The 18711-nt window shown below is 41.0% G+C and overlaps 1 protein-coding gene across 2 annotated transcripts in view; it reads left to right on the top strand.

The window, feature by feature from the left end:
- Positions 1–8313: 8313 nt before the first annotated feature.
- NKAIN2 (sodium/potassium transporting ATPase interacting 2) overlaps positions 8314–18711 on the top strand; it is a 530520-nt gene continuing 520122 nt past the window's right edge. Inside the window, exon 1 of one of the 2 annotated variants that reach the window (XR_005604128.1) lies at positions 8314–8885. Coding sequence is in view for 1 of the 2 variants with exons in the window: in XM_039568769.1 (XP_039424703.1) it covers positions 8832–8885 (54 nt within the window). In the remaining variant the exon portion in view is untranslated. The remainder of the gene's footprint in view (positions 8886–18711) is intronic. The other variant, XM_039568769.1, reaches the window with a different exon arrangement.

Raw genomic sequence — 18711 nt, 5'->3', positions numbered from 1 at the left:
TAATCAGAGGGACTTCAGCCTGAGTGACATATGCTGAAGAAATTCTACTGCCAATGTTAACATTCTTCTAGAATCTCAAAGTTATAGGTAAAAATTTCTAACATATTACTGGGAAAAATAATGGTTATATTAATACAAATTCTTAGATTTGCTGTTTGCACAGAAAACAAAGCTCAGTCAGCACTGATCCTGTATTGTTTTCAATGGGTTGATTTCAGTGAGTTGATAGTAATTAAGAACCAAATTAAATGGAAGGGGGGGAAATAGTATCACAACAAAATGAGCATATATTGAAGTAGGAACCAGAGAAAATAGATAAAGGAAACAAAAGTAAAATACACAATCATTTAATAATAGACCTCACCAGATTCAAGTAAATCAAGATAATCAATTACAAAATTGAAAAGGCAATAAGACCTGCCATGGCTGCTAAGGTCAATAAGAAGAGATATTATTTGGGCTTTTTAAAATGATATTAAAAGCAAATAAAAGTGAAGAACAATATCGGTTTTGCACTAGCAGATGCAAAATGCAAAATAAAGAATAATAATGCAGACAAACCATGTGTGCTCAGTGCATAGCCTCATTCTCTGTTTAGGAGAGGAGAAAGTAGAAATTTTATCATAAGGTAAGGCTGAAGTACTTTCCATTCCAGTGGTCACTCCAGAGAATTAAAAAGCAGTTAATAACAGGACACATTTCCAAATAAAAAGATCCAGGTAATTTTCATGGAGAATTTTTAGAAAAAATTGGTAAAGAAATAGTCTGGACCATTAATGTTGATTCTCAATAAGGATTGGAGCACCAGAAAAGCCCTAGTGAAAAGGAGGAAAGCCAATGTTGTGCCAATATTTTAAAAGGCAATATTTTAAATGAGATGACCTGGACAATTATATACCTGTCAGTCTAACATTGAACTGAAGCAAAATGATGACACAGTTGATATAAAACTCACTTAATAAAGAATTAAAGGAGGATAATTAATGCTGATCAACATGAGTTTATGGAAAATGGATCTTATCAAGCTAACTTGACGGCTTTTATTGACAAGATTACAAGTTTGAATGATGATAGTAGCCATGTTCGTTCAAAAAGTTCAGGCTTTTTGAGCTCATTTTGATGACCATTTAATTAGGAAAACTAGAAGGATGAAAAGTCAACATAGAGCATATTAAGTTAGTAAAAAAGGTAGCCAATGAAACATCTCAAATTAGAACTTTAAATGGAAAACAACCTCTGAGTATATCAATAGCACCTTGTACTATCTACCATTTAAAATATTTCTACATCAAAGGAAAAACAAAAGAAATTCCTATAATATAGTTTGAAGATGAAAAAATAGTTTCAGTGGCATGTTGTCAAGAGGACTCGTTGTTCTATGGAACTTGGGTAATTTGGCCAGCTGAACATAAAGAAAGATTTATCTGAGCAGGACAGAATGCAAAGTCCCATAGTCAGGAAAAGATAAGGCAATTCAGAGGGAATCCATGGAGGAGCCTATCTCAGGAAACAGAACTAGAGAAGGAGCTCTAGAGGTCATGGGAAATGAACAAGATGGACAGGACATTTCATGAGGATGATGAAAGCAAATCTGATATGAGGCTTTTTGCATTTGAAAATGCCACATTCCTTAATAATATATTGTGCTCACTTTCACAGCCCAAATTTCTAGAAAACATTGCACTGCAAGGGAGGATTAAAAAAAAAAAAATCTGTGAAAGTGATTGAAGGATTGAAAAATCTACCTGGTAGTGTAATGCACAGGGAGACCAAAGTCTTTACCTTATCAGAAGGAGGATTATATATTGAAATGGCAACAGTCAAGACAAGTTTATAGAGGGAAGAAAACAACCTTTTTGAGTTCTAAAGGGAACTTTTCAGTGTTGCTGTTGGAGGCTGAGCAAGAAGCAGCTCTTTAAAAATAAGGTTTAGACTAGAAATAAAATGTAAATGTTTAATATTATTTCTTCTACTGGATCTCTAGGATTAATTACAGAATGATTTGTGGATCCCTTGCTTTTGAAAATTCTAAATAATGTCTGGAACAGTATTTCCCAAGTTTAGTTCAGTCAGAAATCAGCCCAGGGAAGACCTATCACCTGTTGCAGAAGGCTAGCCTGGGTAAACAAAGGGACTCCATTTCGCTTAGAAAGCCATTAAAATATTATAAGGAAACATAACTTGGGTTATTCTTCTCTCTGATCTGTTGAATGATTTACAAGGCCACAGTAGGGTTTTCCAAGATCAGAGTCCAGAAGAGATCATTAGACCTGCTGCACGCCTTTTCCTTCCTACGGTTCACTCTTCATGAAGCCCATTAATTCCCTGCGTGGCAAAGCGAGACCGCGTGAGGCACAGCTGCCTCCTGTAGCTTGGTATCCACGCCGGCTTCTTCCGTCCCGCGGCGGCCGGAGAGGGGCGGTGCCGGCGTGGCGGGCAGGGCAGGGCAAAGCAGGGCAGGCGGGAGCGCTGCGGGCTGGGAATCTGCGCATCCATAAGCATCCGCAAGAGCGGCCGGCGTCGGGTGCCGTGTCTGCGCATGAACGCAGTGCCCTCTTTTGACGGGTCTTAGTTTACAAAGAGCATCAAGGTTCAGCTGCGGCTGAGCGCTACCAGAGCTCTTCCAGCTGCTCAGATCTTTGGACACTGGCAGTACGACGGTTCATTCTACTTCTTCCGTTTGCCTATCAAATCTCCGCCTTGAATACAAGCCATTTTTTTTATCGCTCTCCCCAATTTTTCTCCATTTCAAAGACCATAGTCACACTTCTGCCTCAGTCTCACCACAGAAGAAAGCATCCTTCTGTTTGTCAAATGTCAGGATTTTAGATTCACTGGCAATCAAAATATTTGCTGAAAACAGAGCCTGTTTATTTCAGAATTAAAATGTGTTAAAATAATTTGTTAAATAGATTACATTCAATACCAGCTTGATAAATGAAGATTAGATTTGACACTGGCTTAAGGACAAGGCAACTTTTGAGAATATTAATAGCAGAATGCTTAAAAATATAATGTTAATGGATATGCATCCATGATTTCATGACAAGGAAGCAAGTAGAAAAAACAATAGTCACAAAGAATAATTTGACCTCCTCATTGGCCAATTTAAATGTGAGAAGAAATTCCAATGCTACGAAAATGATTTCTCCCTTGTGTTACCTTGCCCTAGGCAAAATGAGAACACATTTATTTTCCAGATGAGGCATATAAGAAGCAGAATGTTTAATCGACTTGCTAAAGGTTACACGAGTTTATAGGAGACAGATAAGAAAAATCTACTGTGAGGATGTCAAAAGTATCTAACACATGAAGTGTTTCAAATCTCTGTACTCAGATCTACTGAAATGTAGGATCAATAATATTAAATTACCTATACAATGCTTTAATGTCCACAAGTGAGAAAACATTGACTAAAAATAAACTAGTGATAGCATTATTAGACTCTTTTTTTTCCCCCAGAAAAACTAATAAGAGCACAGAAAATTACAGTGTTAGTTAAAAAAAACATTGTACAAACTGTGTCCACAGAGAGCAATGATAAGCCTTCTGGTTGACAATTTTGTTATCCATGCTCCTTTGTGAAGCAAGACAACATGTCAAGGAATTCCTCCTTTCCTCAGATTCCTATTTTTCCCATTCTCCCACAGAAGGTGGAACAGTCCGAAAAATGCCAAAGCTCTTGCATCCTTAATGTCTCCCCAGCCTGGGTGGAAAACAAACTCAGCAGCAAGGATGCAGTGACAGGACTTGGCTGCCACTGATCTGCCCAGAGCAGGCTTTTTGCTGCTTGTGGTGTGCTGCAGCTGGTGGCCCAGGAAGGCCGGAGACCCTTGGACACTACTCTGCTGATCTCTGGTCATATCCTGTGCTGCAGCCCATGGCAGGAGGTCAGCTGAGCACCTGGGTGCAGCACCTCTCAAGATAGGTTCAGCATTCATCCTCATGTGTAATTCACTATGATTTTTACTAGCATTCGTAATGGCAGGTTATGTGATGGCTGCACAGTCTACAAAGTCAGTATATGACAGAGTGCCAGGGACACATCATTCACTTCTTCAATCTAACAGCTTGCTAAGCTTCTCCATCCTATCCCCTTCACATTTTGAAAACTGGCTTGTCCTTTGCTCGCACACAAGAAGTGAGATTGCTACTACCATTACTTCATCCACTCATTACCAGTAATGAAATGCCCAGAATATTCCCTTACCGGTTCATGTTGCTAAGTAGAAATGACACATCATATTATTTCCAAAATCTAGTCACTTAGAATCAGTCAAGAAACTGAATACATTAAATGAATGGGTTATCCTTATTACTGTTATTACTTACATCTCATCTAAGGTATGGATATTATTGAATAAGAAAGTAAAATCTTATTCTTTTCTTCACAGCAGTTCCAGTGACCCAGTACTTCTGTGCTTAGGGGAAAGGGAGACTTGGTTTCCAGTAGCCAGAGTGCATGACATGGCCTAAGATCTCCAGTGCAGGTTGGTAAAAATAATGGGTTTTGCAAATAGGAGCGAAGGACTTTTTCATCTTTGTAGCAGCCATGATGTATCACTAGGCTTCCCATTTCTGTTTTTCATTTCATTCATGAAATGATGCCCCTCCTAACTTATCTCACCCTCTGGCTAGTTGTTGTCTGGTGACTTTTACAAGTCTTAAATTCATGCCTGAAAGGGATAACACTGCTCCTCTCATTCAGTTAAAACAAAGACTTACTTAGAAAATGTACACATTTAAATCCACTTAATGTTTCAAATATCATTATTTTCAGTAGAAACTTCTTCTTAGTTAAATGGTTTTCAGGCATCAGACTATTATACGACAGATGATTTTGTCACTATGCAAAATGTGAAACCTGTAATCAACTTGTTATGGCATTTCACAAAAGTATGTGACAGTAAAATAAGTAAACTGTCATTTGGGCAATCAAGTCTTGAAATCCTGCAGGAGGTAAAAAAAAGTACCTGACACTCAATCTTCATGGTAGAGATGATGTTCAAAAAAATCATTTAATACTGCCACAGTCTTAGAGGTTTGAATAGAATTTTTATTGCAGTGTGCTTAAGCCTGTAATAATTTTGTACTATATTTTAATCACTTCTTTTCCCCCCCCAATTGATTTTTTCTGCAGATAATGTACATGCACATCACACAGTAAGGTCTGCTCTGTTAATGAGGTGTTGGTTAAATTGAAACAATATTTTCCCTTTACTATTGATGACAACATTATTAATTACAAAGCATTTTCAGACTAGTTTGATACGAGAATGGAATGCAGTAGGTAGGAGCCCACACTGATTTACTGGCACCTGGGACAGCCTGGGGAGATGGTGCTGGTGGCAGCAAGCTCCTACATGGCTGGAATGCTTGGGATGACGCACCTCTGAGCCCACACTGTGCTGGCTTAACGGATTTCACATAAAAGTTTTATTAAGGGAAAGGGATACAGAAGCTACAGACCATAAGCCGCTCGTGGCCCTTCCTGCTGGTCTGTTTGGCCTGCGGCTTGTTCTTGCAAGTCCTTGTTCTCCCCCGTGGCTGCAGGTTTGATGCAGCAGGCTGGCAGCTGCAGCCCTCCTTGGGCTTCCCTTTTCCCCAGGTGCTCCCCCAGGCCCAGGGAAGGAGCAGGCTAGAGTCAGGCTAAAAACCAATTAATAAGTTCTGTCAAATCACAGGGAAGGCACTCTAGGAGACACAGACTTTCACCATTATGCTGCTGAAAGGTGTGTTCCCCTCTCGTCTCCAAAGAGCAGACATCCTGGGTGTATAGGCACCAGCAACGAGCTCCTATAACTGGAACTGTATAATGAACCTGTAGCCTCCTGTTTCCAGTCATTAGTGACAGTCACAGATTTTGGAACTGATCTCCTCCCAGAAATGAGTTATAGATATAGGAATAAAATTACACTTGATTATGAGAAGAGTGAAGGAAAACGGGGAAACCTATTTTTATCTGAGTTGGTTTTTGTTGTTGTTGTTGTTTTGGGGTTTTTTTTTTGCCTTTTTGATTACAAACCAACTGGTGAAACCACTGTAACCCACAAGTTAATGTTTTGCATGGAATAACCTTCAGTGAAGAGCACTGCACAGCCTGCCTTTGAAGAAAATTGGTTTTGTTTTGACAAAGTTATGAACGTTTGGAAATTACTCACTGAGCACACATAACAGGTCTTTTGTTAAGTCTAACTGGGAACCTAAAAACCAGTATTTCTGTGTGTACACAGCTGATTTTGCTGCATGCTAAAGCTGCAGGGCCCCAAGGACAGGCTTATACTGGACTCAAGAAGACCCTGAGCATTTGACCCAATGAGAGCTCAATCCTGTGGCTCGCTTTGAGTCCTCTTGATAAAAGAGATTAAACAGATAAAAGTGGCATGGAGAAAGGAAGTTTGCATGGACAGATAAGTCACAGAACAGGTGGAACTGGATAACAGTGACAGAAATAGACATATTTACTTTAAAGGTACTTAGAAGGCAAAGAAGTTGAAATTCTTACTACAATGAGAAGCTATAGGAGAAGGTGTTGAAAAGAAAAGGGATCAGGGAATTTTGGGAAGCTGTTGGAGTCCATGAAGATTGTCATTTTGGACTCTGTCACTACTGCCCACATTTTCCTTAAGAAACCTCCCACTGTAATGAACAACCAGATCAGTTAAGGGCACAGGGAGAGAACTACTGTTTGCTTCTTCTCAAGAGTCTACATGAGTACAAGTTGCCCTTTCTGTTAGCTTCTCAGCTCCCAGTCTCAGATAGTGAGATACACTGTTCTTGCCACTGCCATGTGCTATAGGATGACCCTGCTTGAGCAGGGAGGTTGGACCAGATGACCCACTGTAGTCCCTTGCAACTCTACCCATTCTGTGATCCTATAAATGTAAGCATGATATGCTGAAGAGGTCAAGAAAGACTGTTTGAGTTCAGAACTATTCTGTGCCACTTGCTGGACATCTCTGCTTTCTGACAGCTGAGCTGAGCTGTCCCACAGCTTTTGTTTATTCTCAGGTATAGCTATCCCTAGTAGTTGCCTCCTTAAATCCTGAAGTGAGCATGTTCACTGTGTTTGGTGTTCCTCGTGACCAGTGATTTGACTGGTCCATGCTGTTTCTGACAGCACAGAGGCTGAAAATTAGAAGAATGTACTTATGGAGCAGAGGACAAACACTGTCATCTTTGTGTGTGTTTTGCTTCCCTGTGGAGTGCTCATTACATTATAGGAATTTTAGGAGTCATAACTGATCATTTGACAGTTTGCCAACTATTTTGACAAACTTACTTATAAAGTGAGAGCAAACTACATGGGGTTCTAAGCTTCCAGAGAGCTTTCAGTTTTACAGGATCTTTGTGCTGAAAACAAATATCCCCATGTGCTCAGGAAACCCAGCGACATTCCTCCAGTTCGTAACTGTTGATGTCACTGATAAAACTACCTCTGTTAATGGGCAGCTCAGTAAGAGTGACCTGGTCCAAATGCAATGTCAAGGTGGTTGCTGATGACACAGCAATTAACAACCTTTGGAGGCTGACTGACACACCAGATCCTGACACATAATTTCCCATCAACTTGATGTATTCTGAATGCTTTTAACAGCAGAGGAAGGCCGGATCAAGTCACTAAGTGCAAACGTTCCTCATCATAATGGTGGGCAGAACCAGTTCCCTGAAACCAATTAATATTCGTTTCCTGCACTCACCCTCCAGCTCCCAGCCTCTGCCTCGGATCCCTCCCAGTCTTCCGGGTCAGACCCTTCTGATCTGCCTCCGCCTGTGACCTCTGCTCAGGGTGGGAGGGACAGCGGGGCAGTGGACAGGTGGCGGCCGTCGTGTCCCCGGCGGTCCCGGGGAGCTCTCCCCGGTGCCGGCAGCAGCGGAGGCAGCGCGCCTGGGGCGGCTTCCCCTGCATCGCCGCCCGCGGCCCGCCAGGCGGCAGCAGCGCGCACCACCGCGGGGCTGCGGTCGCGCCGGCTCCGCTCCGCGCCCGCGGCCGGGCCCCGCTCCCCTCCCTTCCCCTGCCGTGACCGCAGGCCGGGCCGTGTCCCGCTGCCGCACAGGCACAGTCCCTCTGTCAGGGTGCGGCGGCGGGGCTGCGACGGGCGCCGTGCGGTGCGGGGGAGCCCCGGGCAGGGTGAGCGCGGAGAGGTGTCCCGCCGAGACAAAGGCGCCCGGGAAGGTGCAGCCGCGCTCGCCGCGCCCGCGCAGACAAAGCGGAGGCGCCCCCCGCCGCTGCGCCGCCCCTCCGCGCCCTCCCGCGGCGGAGCCCCCGGGAGAGGGGTTCCACAGCTGGGGCTGCCTGAGCCCTACCGGCAGGAGGAGGACGAAGGCGGGCGGGGGAGCAGCTGTGCCGCGCCGTAGGCAGGAGGGAAGCCGCTCTGCGAGCGTGAACCGAGCTCAGCGCCGCCGCCTGCCTCGCCTCCTCGTCCGTCCGTCCCTCCCTCCCTTCTCCCCTCCTCCCCCCGCCTCCCCCCGCCGCAGACGGCTGCGAGCCCGGATGGTTTGCGAGCGGAGTTGAGGGGGCAAACTTTGAAGCCCAGATGCCTCTGGGGCTGCGCGGCAGAGCGCGGCTGCTCCTGCAGGCACCTGCCGCCGCCCTCCCCCCGGCGCTGCCGCCCTCCGCGGGGGCGGCCAGCCCCGCTGCCCGCGACCGGCGAAGCGGCGGGCGCTGCGGCCGCGGCTGAGGGCGGGCGGGCGGGCGGCGGGCGCGCCCCCATGCGGGTCCCGGGCTGGGGCGCGCCGGTGGCAGGCGGGAGCCGGGCGGCAGCCGGGCGGTGCTCTCCCGCCGCCTGAGTGGGCGCGGCGCGGGACGGCGGCGCGGGGTGCCGGGAGCCATGGGCTATTGCAGCGGCCGGTGCACGCTGGTGGCCGTGTGCGGCGCGCAGCTGGTGAGTGGCGGCGGGGGCGGCCCGCGGAGGAGGGGGGGAAGGAAGGTGGGAGGGAGGGAAGGAGGGGGCGGCGGGGCGGCTCCCCCGCTGCCCGGAGTGGGGGCCCGGGGAGGGGCAGGGTGGGAGGGCAGCGGCTGTGCTTTGGGCGAGGGGGGGACGCGGGGGCCGGGATGGGGGTCCGCGCGAGGCGGCAGGGTGGGAAGGAGGGGCTGTGTTACAGGTAGTTTGGCGGGGGCTCTGCCAGGGAGGCTGCGGTGGGCGCACGGCGGAGTTAATAAACTCGGGGAGTTCTCCCAAGCGTTGAGTCAAGTTGGTACCTGGTTTCCTTTGACTGGCCCTATGTAAGGCAGAGACGCGTGTCAGGGGTGATGCGCAGCTTGCAAACAGTTTGCCATACAGGTGTGTGTCTGTGTGAAGTTGTCAGGCCTGAGCTCTTCTGCAGATGTATTTCTTCCTTTTTTTTTTTCCTTTCAGACTTGCTGTCCAGTGTATGTTAACACTGTATCATTATGTTGCTACAGAACTCAACCATATATTTATATTTACCTTTGGAGGGGACATGTGGCAGCACTTGTAAGCTCAGCTACCAGCGAAACTAGACTGAGTTTAAAAAGTAGGCGCTGAGATACAATACAAAAGAAGCTGCCTAAAAATAAATATGCTTTAGCAAGATGGTTAGGCTGTGCAATTGTGTTGTGGCACTTTTAAAGAGACTGGGGTTAAAGTTAAGAAACTTACGTCCCTTCTTGTAATGTATATGTAGATTATTTCATTGTTGTGAAATCAGATATGTGCTGTAAGAATTCCTGTGGATTTGGATGCAATGACACACAGATAAAGACCTATCAATGGAATATGCCCCATTTCTTATTCTCATTATATCGAATGTTCGTGTGCTGGCAGAACAGGTGCTGGAAGCACCTTTGTTAAGCAGTTAACCTTATGGCAGAAAGGGAATATTTCATGTTACTCCATCCCTCTAGCTCTTACTGAATAGTTTTGCTGAGAAAGTGTAAGTCAGTCAATAGCAACCAGCATTGTTGCCAATTTCTTTCCTGCAGGCAGGTACTAAGAGAACTACAGAAGAAGAAAAATAATAGATTTCAGGAACCAAATCAGTAAAACAGTACATAGGAAAGAAAGATGTGCTAGCAGATCAGAAATTTGAAATGCCTGTGATCTTTTTATCGGTTGTCATCAACCCTTAATTGTTTTGTATTCTGGAAAACATTTTATTTGTATATGCTGCTCTCCACCTAAGTTATCTAATTCTTTGTAACTGGATGTATCTTCTCAGACATGATTTATTCATGCATATTGTCTAAAAAAAAAATCTTGACTCGTAGTAACAGTAGTAGTGAATCTTGTGTGGAATGGTAGGAATGTAGCCTTTTCCAGCATATTGGAAACATAAAATTAATGACTGAAGTTCTTCAGATCCATTTAAGTTTCAGAGGCTTACTTTTTTTTTTTCCTCCAAAGGGAACAAAAAATGGTTTAAATTGTGCCTCTTACAGAGCTTTTTTTTTTTTTTTAATGCATTTAACAGCCAGGAGATTATGATGACTATAGAATGTGATAAGATGCTAAATTGTTATTGTTTTGAAAGTCTGTGAAGGAAAACATATTTGCTAACTCATGGTGACAAAAAAATGAATGCAGAACTCATAAAAACATCAACAGAAATGCCCTGTAGGAACGTATCAGCAGGTGGATGAGCAGGTAAGCTATGCAGAACTGTAGCATTACTTTCTGCATTAAGCTTTCTACAAGTGGTTGTAAACTAGAGGCTCAAATGAATATATATTTTAAAAATAAATGCTATTTTCTGGAGTAGCTTAAGGAAACGTTTAACAGAATCATAAACTGAAAGCTAACTTGAAAATTTTTATTGGGCAAGAAAAGGATGTGCTAACAGCAATGCAAACCTCTGAATCACACTTGGCCTATGTAATGACATTTAGATAGGTTAAAAGCAGGAATAATCATTTAAATGAGAGAAATGAGATGGAATGGGAAAAAAATACACATTTTATTAAAATCACGTGTCATATTCCTTCATGTGCCATATACCATCAGATGGGAATAGGTTATGAGTTTTAAGTCAAGGAGATTTAACTCTCCTCAGTGGGCCCATGGGTGATTAATCGATTGTCAGTACTTTTTTAGGTAAAGACTGTGTAAAGGAGCAAATGCTGTCAAGATTCATTCTAGAATTAACAGCCATGTTAATGCAGATGCAAACCAAAACCAAAGGATCTAGTAGTTATCTGGCCTGAGGAGATGGGTGTGGGAAGTGTTTCCACACTGATAACCATACCTTAAAAAAAAAGCCTAAAATTTACAATGTGAAGATTATGTGTTGCTGGTACCTGGGATTCCGTTTTAAAATGGTCATATTTGAGTAGAAAGTATACTTTTGTTTCGGGGGAAAAAAGTTGGTAAGAAGAAAGGTTTCTTTCATTTTTTTAATGTAAATATGTTCTTCCATCTCTACAAAGCTAGGGTGTGGTGATCTAATCGGTCTTTGTGGGCACTGCACAACAGTATTGTGGAATACTGCAGTCCATTAGAGAAGCTGTTGCATATTGTAAGTATATAAATGACGTAGATGTCGGAAATGGTTAAAAAAGGTGGTTGTTTCAAATACCAGTGCAGGAGTGGAGCTACATTAGCTTGAGAGACCCTGCACAGAATTATTTTCATGAATGCATTTTAAGTGCTCATAGTTAAGGCAACATACTGTATACCATCAGATTATCAGAAACCTCAAGGAATGCTTCTGCTCTCAAGGGCATACTGATCATTCCTCTCTGCTTATTAACATACATATACCACGCTGTTTGCGCTCTCATTTGTGCTATGGAAAACAACCTTTGACAGCTCATTTTCCTCTGCATTTGTAGCCAATGAGAAAAATTAGCAGCAAGTAAGAGCTAATTCTGCTCATGTTAGGAACAAGGCCTTGCCTTCTGTATACAAAATCTGTTATCTCAAAAAAAAAATATATGTATATATTTTTTTAAGATACTACTTTTGGTCTCTTTTGTTCTTTTCCCTTCTAAAGAGAACCACGAGCATAGGGACTCTGGTGGTTTTTGTTGTATGGTAACTATCCTTTTTGCAATAAAAGAATTCTCTGCTATTTCATTTTGTCCTTTAAACCTCTTCGGTTTTGGGTGTCTCCTTTTCTATTAATAGCTTGCATCAGTAGCACTAATATCTTGTTGCCTGGCCTTTTTAATAGCAAAAGCAGCAAAGTTGAAACTGCCAAGATTATTGTGCTTTCTGGAAGTCTTCAAGAGCCCCACAGAAACCAGTTTGAAACTTTCTTCCTTCCCACTGTTGCTGCTTGGGAAAACTTGGAGCATGACAAAACAGTCAAAAGTACAACATGTTTTGAACTTAGAAGGTCTCTCCTCCAAGTGCAGTGATGAGAAAGGACAGTATTTCGTAACAAAATTTTAAGTCCCCAGTAATCATTTCCTAATTGTTTCTATCCATCAGACAAGGATTGCCATACTCCCAAGGCTAATTAGATAACAGATAATTCAGCATTTACACTCCCTTCTCTCTGAAATTCATCTGAATTCATTTATATAATTATTTCTGTAAAATTTGCCATTTCTGCCTGTTCTTTCTTTTTTTTCTTAAGTAAATTGTACTGCAGTTCAGATATTCCAACCAAGTATTAAAAACTATACGAAATTTGTAAACAAGCCACATATATATATCCAAAGGGTCAGTTAGTGATTCTGGAGTACTCAACCTGATGCTCTAAAGAAGCATGTACTATAATGTACATATCCCTGAATCTCTAAAAACTGGTGTCTTTCACAAACTTCAGTGTATGATGTTTGTAGTCTCTCCTTTCCCTTGCTGATACCTCACAGTTGGGGCCGTGAGCACACGGATACACAACCTCGTGGTGACTCTTTGTGAACTCATCCTGTTACAGTTCTGGCTGGTGCCACTGTCCAAGTCTGTCATGTTGGCCAAGCAGAACAAAAATGCAGATTTGGTTGCTTTTGCTAAGAGGCCAAATCTTTTGGCTACTGAAAAAAAAATGATCAAAATGCTAATGGTTTGTATAGAATGTCCTCGCTCTGGACTCTTCCACAAATGAATAATGCTAATTAAGAGAAATCCTTTGTTTCAAAAACTGTTTCAACTGAGGTAATTTCTATATGTAACTGTGATACTGGTGTCCATAAACACATATTTAATGGCCTGTTGGACATAAAGATACATATTTGAACTGCAGCAGGTAAAGTGGTGGAACCTAGGAAGTGAATTACATACAAACTAGTATGCGAAGAAGTATTTATCATTTTTATTCTATGACAAGAGATGTCATGAGAGATGCCCATCATCTATATTGCACACTTGATATAAGACTGAAGAGTTTCTTGTACTCTTCCAATTCTCCTTTGCATTATTGAAAATCGGCAGCTGTAACTAAAGAGGACAGAGCGTGGGACTTGGAGAAAAAGTCTGCCTTAGTGATCAGTCCTGTAAAGTTTAAATTTGCCTTATTAAAATATGAATAGCAAACATTCTTATGCTCGTTCAAACACTTCAGAAGTGGTGATCATGACAGGCTCTAGTCTATATCACAAACCTAGCTACAAGGCTTAATACAGTTTAATACCATGAATATCCTTACTTGGGGAAAACCTCAAGTTTTAACAGTTTAGAGGTTGAATTGTCTCAGGACTTTCAGAGAGTGAAGTTTGCTGGATTAGCGCTCAGGTCTCACTGAGAGCAAAGCAAAGGTAGTCACTTAGAAGTAGCTATCCTGAAGTATTATGCAATAAAGAACTTATTTTTGTTAATATAGGGTCTTACACCATACATAGTGTCAGGTACTTTGCCATAGCACACCAGACTACATAACTAGTCTACATAGCATGTCCTTTTTTTTTCATTTATGTTAAAGGGAAGCGGTAGTGAAATTTTTGGACTTTGCTTTTAATTGCTGGGTTTTGGGGAAGAGTTGTTTTTCTTTTTGTGTGTGTGTTTTGATTGTGTTTCATTGTCACTGCTGCCAATGGTTTTCTATAGCAGCTTTAGGAGAGAAGCGTCTGTGATGGAAAATTCTGATGACATGTACATGTTCCTACATTTTCTGCTAGCAAAAGGGAAATGAAAAACGTGGGCTTTTCATGTGGAATGGAAAGTGATGTTGTTGCTGTGCTTAGCCTGTGGATCTGTAGTTTTATTAATCTGCAAAGAATAGAAAGAATTGATTTCTGTGTTTTGGATAGTACTTATATATAAGTGCTGCTTTGGAAATTGTGACTATGTCAACAACTTGTGTCTGTCCATTCTTTAAAGTCCTGCTTCTTGCTTTGTTTCAAATTTGATAGGAAAGTGAAAGTTTCATTGTATCCAAAAACATGTGATCCTACTAGCAATGAAAAGGAAACAGTCTGTGAATAGCAGACTTTCAGCAGATGTGTGTTTGAGAGCCATTGTATAACACTAAAGAGTAAATTTTGAGGTGTTGCTGGATATAGATAAACCAGAAACTTGATCATGAATTCAGAGAGCTAACATCTCTTGTCATGAGAAAATATGTAGCAGTGTTTTTAAGTTTGTGAGACCTTGATAGAAAAATTAACACTTTTTTGTTTATTCTGTTTTTGAGATAAAATAGCGATAATTCATAACCAAACTTTTTTTTTCCGTATAACTTGAGCTTGAAAAGGGTGATGAATGCAAACAATGGATGTCAGCAGTAACAGTCCACTGTTATATAATTTAATTTTAGTGGCTTGACATTTGCTATGAATGGTACAGTATTATTTTTCATAGACATGTGGATGTATAATAATTGTGAGTAACCTGCCATGCATTTCAAGAAAAGCAAAGTATGTTGTTTTAAGTTACAGGGGTAAAAGATTTAAGACCAGCTGAATAACAGTTTTAATTCACTGCTTTTTGAAGATGAACTCCTTTAGAGTTTGGTTAGCAGACTCAACATTCCAATACTCTGGTATTTGGTAGAAAGGAAAGGTTTAAACAGATCGAGAGAAGTTGAATAAACTACCTGATTATAGGCACCTAGAATATCTAGCAAAGTTACTCTTCTTGTATAGCCATGGGGAAAATTTGTGACAGTAGGAATTAATTTCATATTGAAAAAGATTTGAGCTAGCACCTTGAAAAATGAGTGTAGGGTGTTGTGGGGTTTTTTTTTTCATTTTTTTTCTGTTGCTTTACAAAAAAGCACTAAGTAAGCATTTTAAAAAATACACCAAAGGTTTTCTCTAGTCAGTCTGCAGTCAATGGAGGGAAGTATCTCATTTTGTAGTTAGCAGAAAGGAACAGGTTCTATGGTTCAAAACAGAAACATAATATTTTGAGTTGGTAGTGACTTTACTGTCCCAGGCTAGGCCATGAGAATGTACATAGTCCAAAGTGCAGCAGATAAGGTGTGAAAACTAGTACTTGGTGAGTTGTTACAGAAAAGAATCTAAATCCATATAGGGTCTTCTCAATGTTTTGGTGCATTTGATGACACAGATGTCAACATCCGGTTTCATTCAGCATGAAGTTTTAGAAGCTCCCCTGGACTTAGGGACTGGTGAGATTCAGTCAGTATTTCCTGTGGAGGCTAGTGTCAGTGAACTATTTGTGTATCCCAATACACTCCAAACTTTGGTTTTGGTCCCATAGTCCCACTGAGCTCAAAAGATTATCCCAGGTGTAAAATGCCCAAAGAGACAGCTGTTTCCAATAGTGTTTTATAAAAGGTATGCCAGAAGTTTTGAATTTTCACAGAATTTTACTTAAGGTCCTGAATTTCAGTGATATTTCTATGGAGAATAACAATAGTGAGTATTTTCAGATTTGGATGAGGACAAGAGTGTTAATGATCTAACTAAATCAGAATAATTTCTCTAGGCTTCCCTGCGTTCAGAAAAGGGAGTCCATCAGGGAATAGGTCAGAGTGCCTAATGTTGTTTCTTGGCCTAAACTGACCATTAGAATTGTGCCTTAAGTAAAGTGGTTTTTCAACTAGAGTGGGCTTTTTGGGAGTGGGAGAGAGAAGAAAAATCACAGACCCATTGTATGATGTTAGTAATTCACAGTACTTATTAATTATATTTTCCTTCCGCTTGCATTTTCTCATGTTATTTTAGTGAGGAATTTTTGATTTTAAGGGCAACTGTGATCTACAGATTGAGAAATGCTGTTTTGGAAAGATATTTGTGTCTTCATTGACTGTCAGGAGAAACTAAGGAGCCTGCTTTTGCTAGAACAATGTCAGCCTTTGTGCATACTCCCTTATGATCCCCTAAATATGATGCTACAATCACATGGATAAAACCAATTTATTCTCATTTTGGGGTTTGGATGATTTTCTGTAGCTTCCAACAGGAGTAAAGAAGACAGGGAGCATTGTAAATAATGTGCGATCAAAAAGAATATGCTGAAAATTCAATAACTTAAAAGAATCAGATAGTTTATTATCATCCAGATTAGTCTTCATTTATTTTTTTTTTATCACGGTGAGTGAAAGTGAGGGGCTTTTGAGTGCTACCTGACTTGTAAAGTAGAATGGGCACAATATTTGAAATGACATTTTCTTGCCCCTGTGGCAAATAAACATTTCACAGTTCATTATTTTATGTCCTCTCCCCAGTTGTACATGTACCAGCTGGATGGCATCTGAGAATCATTTAAGCATTTTATCATTCTATAACTCTCTGATGGAAATGACATTTAGAAGAAAAATTACTGATTTCTGTGTTCACTAAAAAGTAAACATGCATAGCTAATGGTTCTATTCACCACTGATCATACTTATGCATTTTTAATAAAAACTTGATTTTAATTCATACATAACTTATGAGAAATGTTTATCAGTTTAGAGATCTGCTGATTCCTACTTAAATGTTTAAATATATCTGGATACCTTTAAAATATCTTGCATTTGATGCTTGGATTAAGGTGAATCTTTACAGACAAGTTGCTTCTCTGCTGCAATGATGTAAAGTAATGGTGTAAAGTATATAGGAAGTGCTGATTATTATACTGATTGCTGAAAATAGTAAAAAATCCCATTTATTTGACATAAATGAATCTCATATTTTCCTATGCTGTTTGAAATAATAGCTTTCTGATATTGCCTGATATTGCAGTTTGGAGCACCAGTGTGTGTGTGTGGTGTTCTTCCTTTTTTTTTTTTTTTTTTTTTTTTTTTGTATTTGGGATGTTAGGCAGTATCTCTAGTGGCAAGTCACCAGTTACATGTAACTGGCAAGTTACCAGTTATGTGAATGGGAATGAGAAAAGTCTGTCGTATTCTATATTCATACCATAACAGATTGAGTTCTGGTTTCCTCCTCACCCTTCTTTTCTTATGAAGGAATTCTCATTAGCGGGGCTTTGTACAGAAAGCAGCATGTGAGGTTATTTCTAAGAGGTATGTTGAAATGATGATGCCTGTCATTTTTATACATTACATCACCTTTCAGAAGACAAAAAATGTGGGACCCTTTGGAGATGGTGGGAGAGAGACTCATGCTTCTCATTCAAACATGTAATGAATAGGCTCTGAACCACCTTCTGGAAATGGCTGCCTCTTTTATCAACTGTATAGGCCACTCTTCTGCATGCAGCTTTATTTACTTCATTATATAGTTACCTCTGCTTATTTTTGATGATATCTTTGTATTAAAGACGATTAGATAGACTGTCAAACTCTTTTTTTAGAATTCAAGCAAACATAATTGAGTGATACATAACATTTCTCCTGGATGAATGGAAGTCATGCTAGGGGCCTAGAACAAGGGTCAGAGGGCTGCCCCTGTGCACCTTGAGAAGCATTTACTGTCACTCTGAGTGATGCTGCAGGAGTGAATCAAATTGGTGTACAAGAGCAAAATAGTATTAAGAGCTAGAGGGTCTTGAAGCTAAGGTACTGATTAATATATGTGTAAGAAAGCTTAACTGTCTTAGGAAATGATGTCATTCCTCTCCAGGTGACTCATAGTATGGGTCAATTTACTAATTAAAAATTCCTTTAAACTTCTTCATAGACAGACTATTAATTGGCCCTCAACAAGTATATAGTTCTTGTTTGAAGATAAAAAGCTTTTGTAAGTAGAGGAAGATAGATGCTGCAATGTCTCTTTAGAACAATGCATGTCTCTTTGAAAAGCCATTCTTCAATAATTTAAAAAAAAAGTAAAGTTTGCTAATTTTTGCTATGACTGACAATGGCTTCGCATTTTTCATTATACTCTGGTCGCAGTCTTTGTGGCAGGGTCTTCTATTACAGAGCACAGAAACAAAAGGAGAAAAAAACCCCTTGTGTGTCATCACTGCCTTCACAAAGCCACAAATACATTAAACTCAAGATACTGTTCATTGTGCTCTCGAGCCACCAGTGACAAAGGTGCTGTGAGTACTACTGAATATGAGGGAGTCATATGTCATTACATCACTGTTCAAATTGGCAGAGCAAATAGCACTAAAACAAGTGAAAACATTAGCAGCTAAAGGAATGCAAAACAGTAAGAGGCTTGCCTTAAAAAAAATAGAATTTAGATGTTATTTTGGTCATAAGTTATAAAGCTGATTTTACCTTTTTCCTGTCTTTTTATTTTATTTATTTATAAGTTCTTGTCCATGCCCATTTCATACCCTTGAGGCCAGTTAGCTTTTCTTTTCTTTGACAATTGCAGCAGTCATAGGCAGTGACAGCAGCTTGGTAACAAGCCAGATGATGGCACTGGTTGTGTTAAGATATGGGCTTCAATGTATCCTGAAAACAGAGTTCATTGTCTTGGGTTTTACCAGACTGGCTTTCCTG

Source organism: Corvus cornix, chromosome 3 (assembly GCF_000738735.6).
Source record: "Corvus cornix cornix isolate S_Up_H32 chromosome 3, ASM73873v5, whole genome shotgun sequence".
Classification (NCBI taxonomy): domain Eukaryota; kingdom Metazoa; phylum Chordata; class Aves; order Passeriformes; family Corvidae; genus Corvus; species Corvus cornix.
Note: the sequence above shows the minus strand (reverse complement) of the source record. Positions and strands in the feature narration are given on the sequence as shown.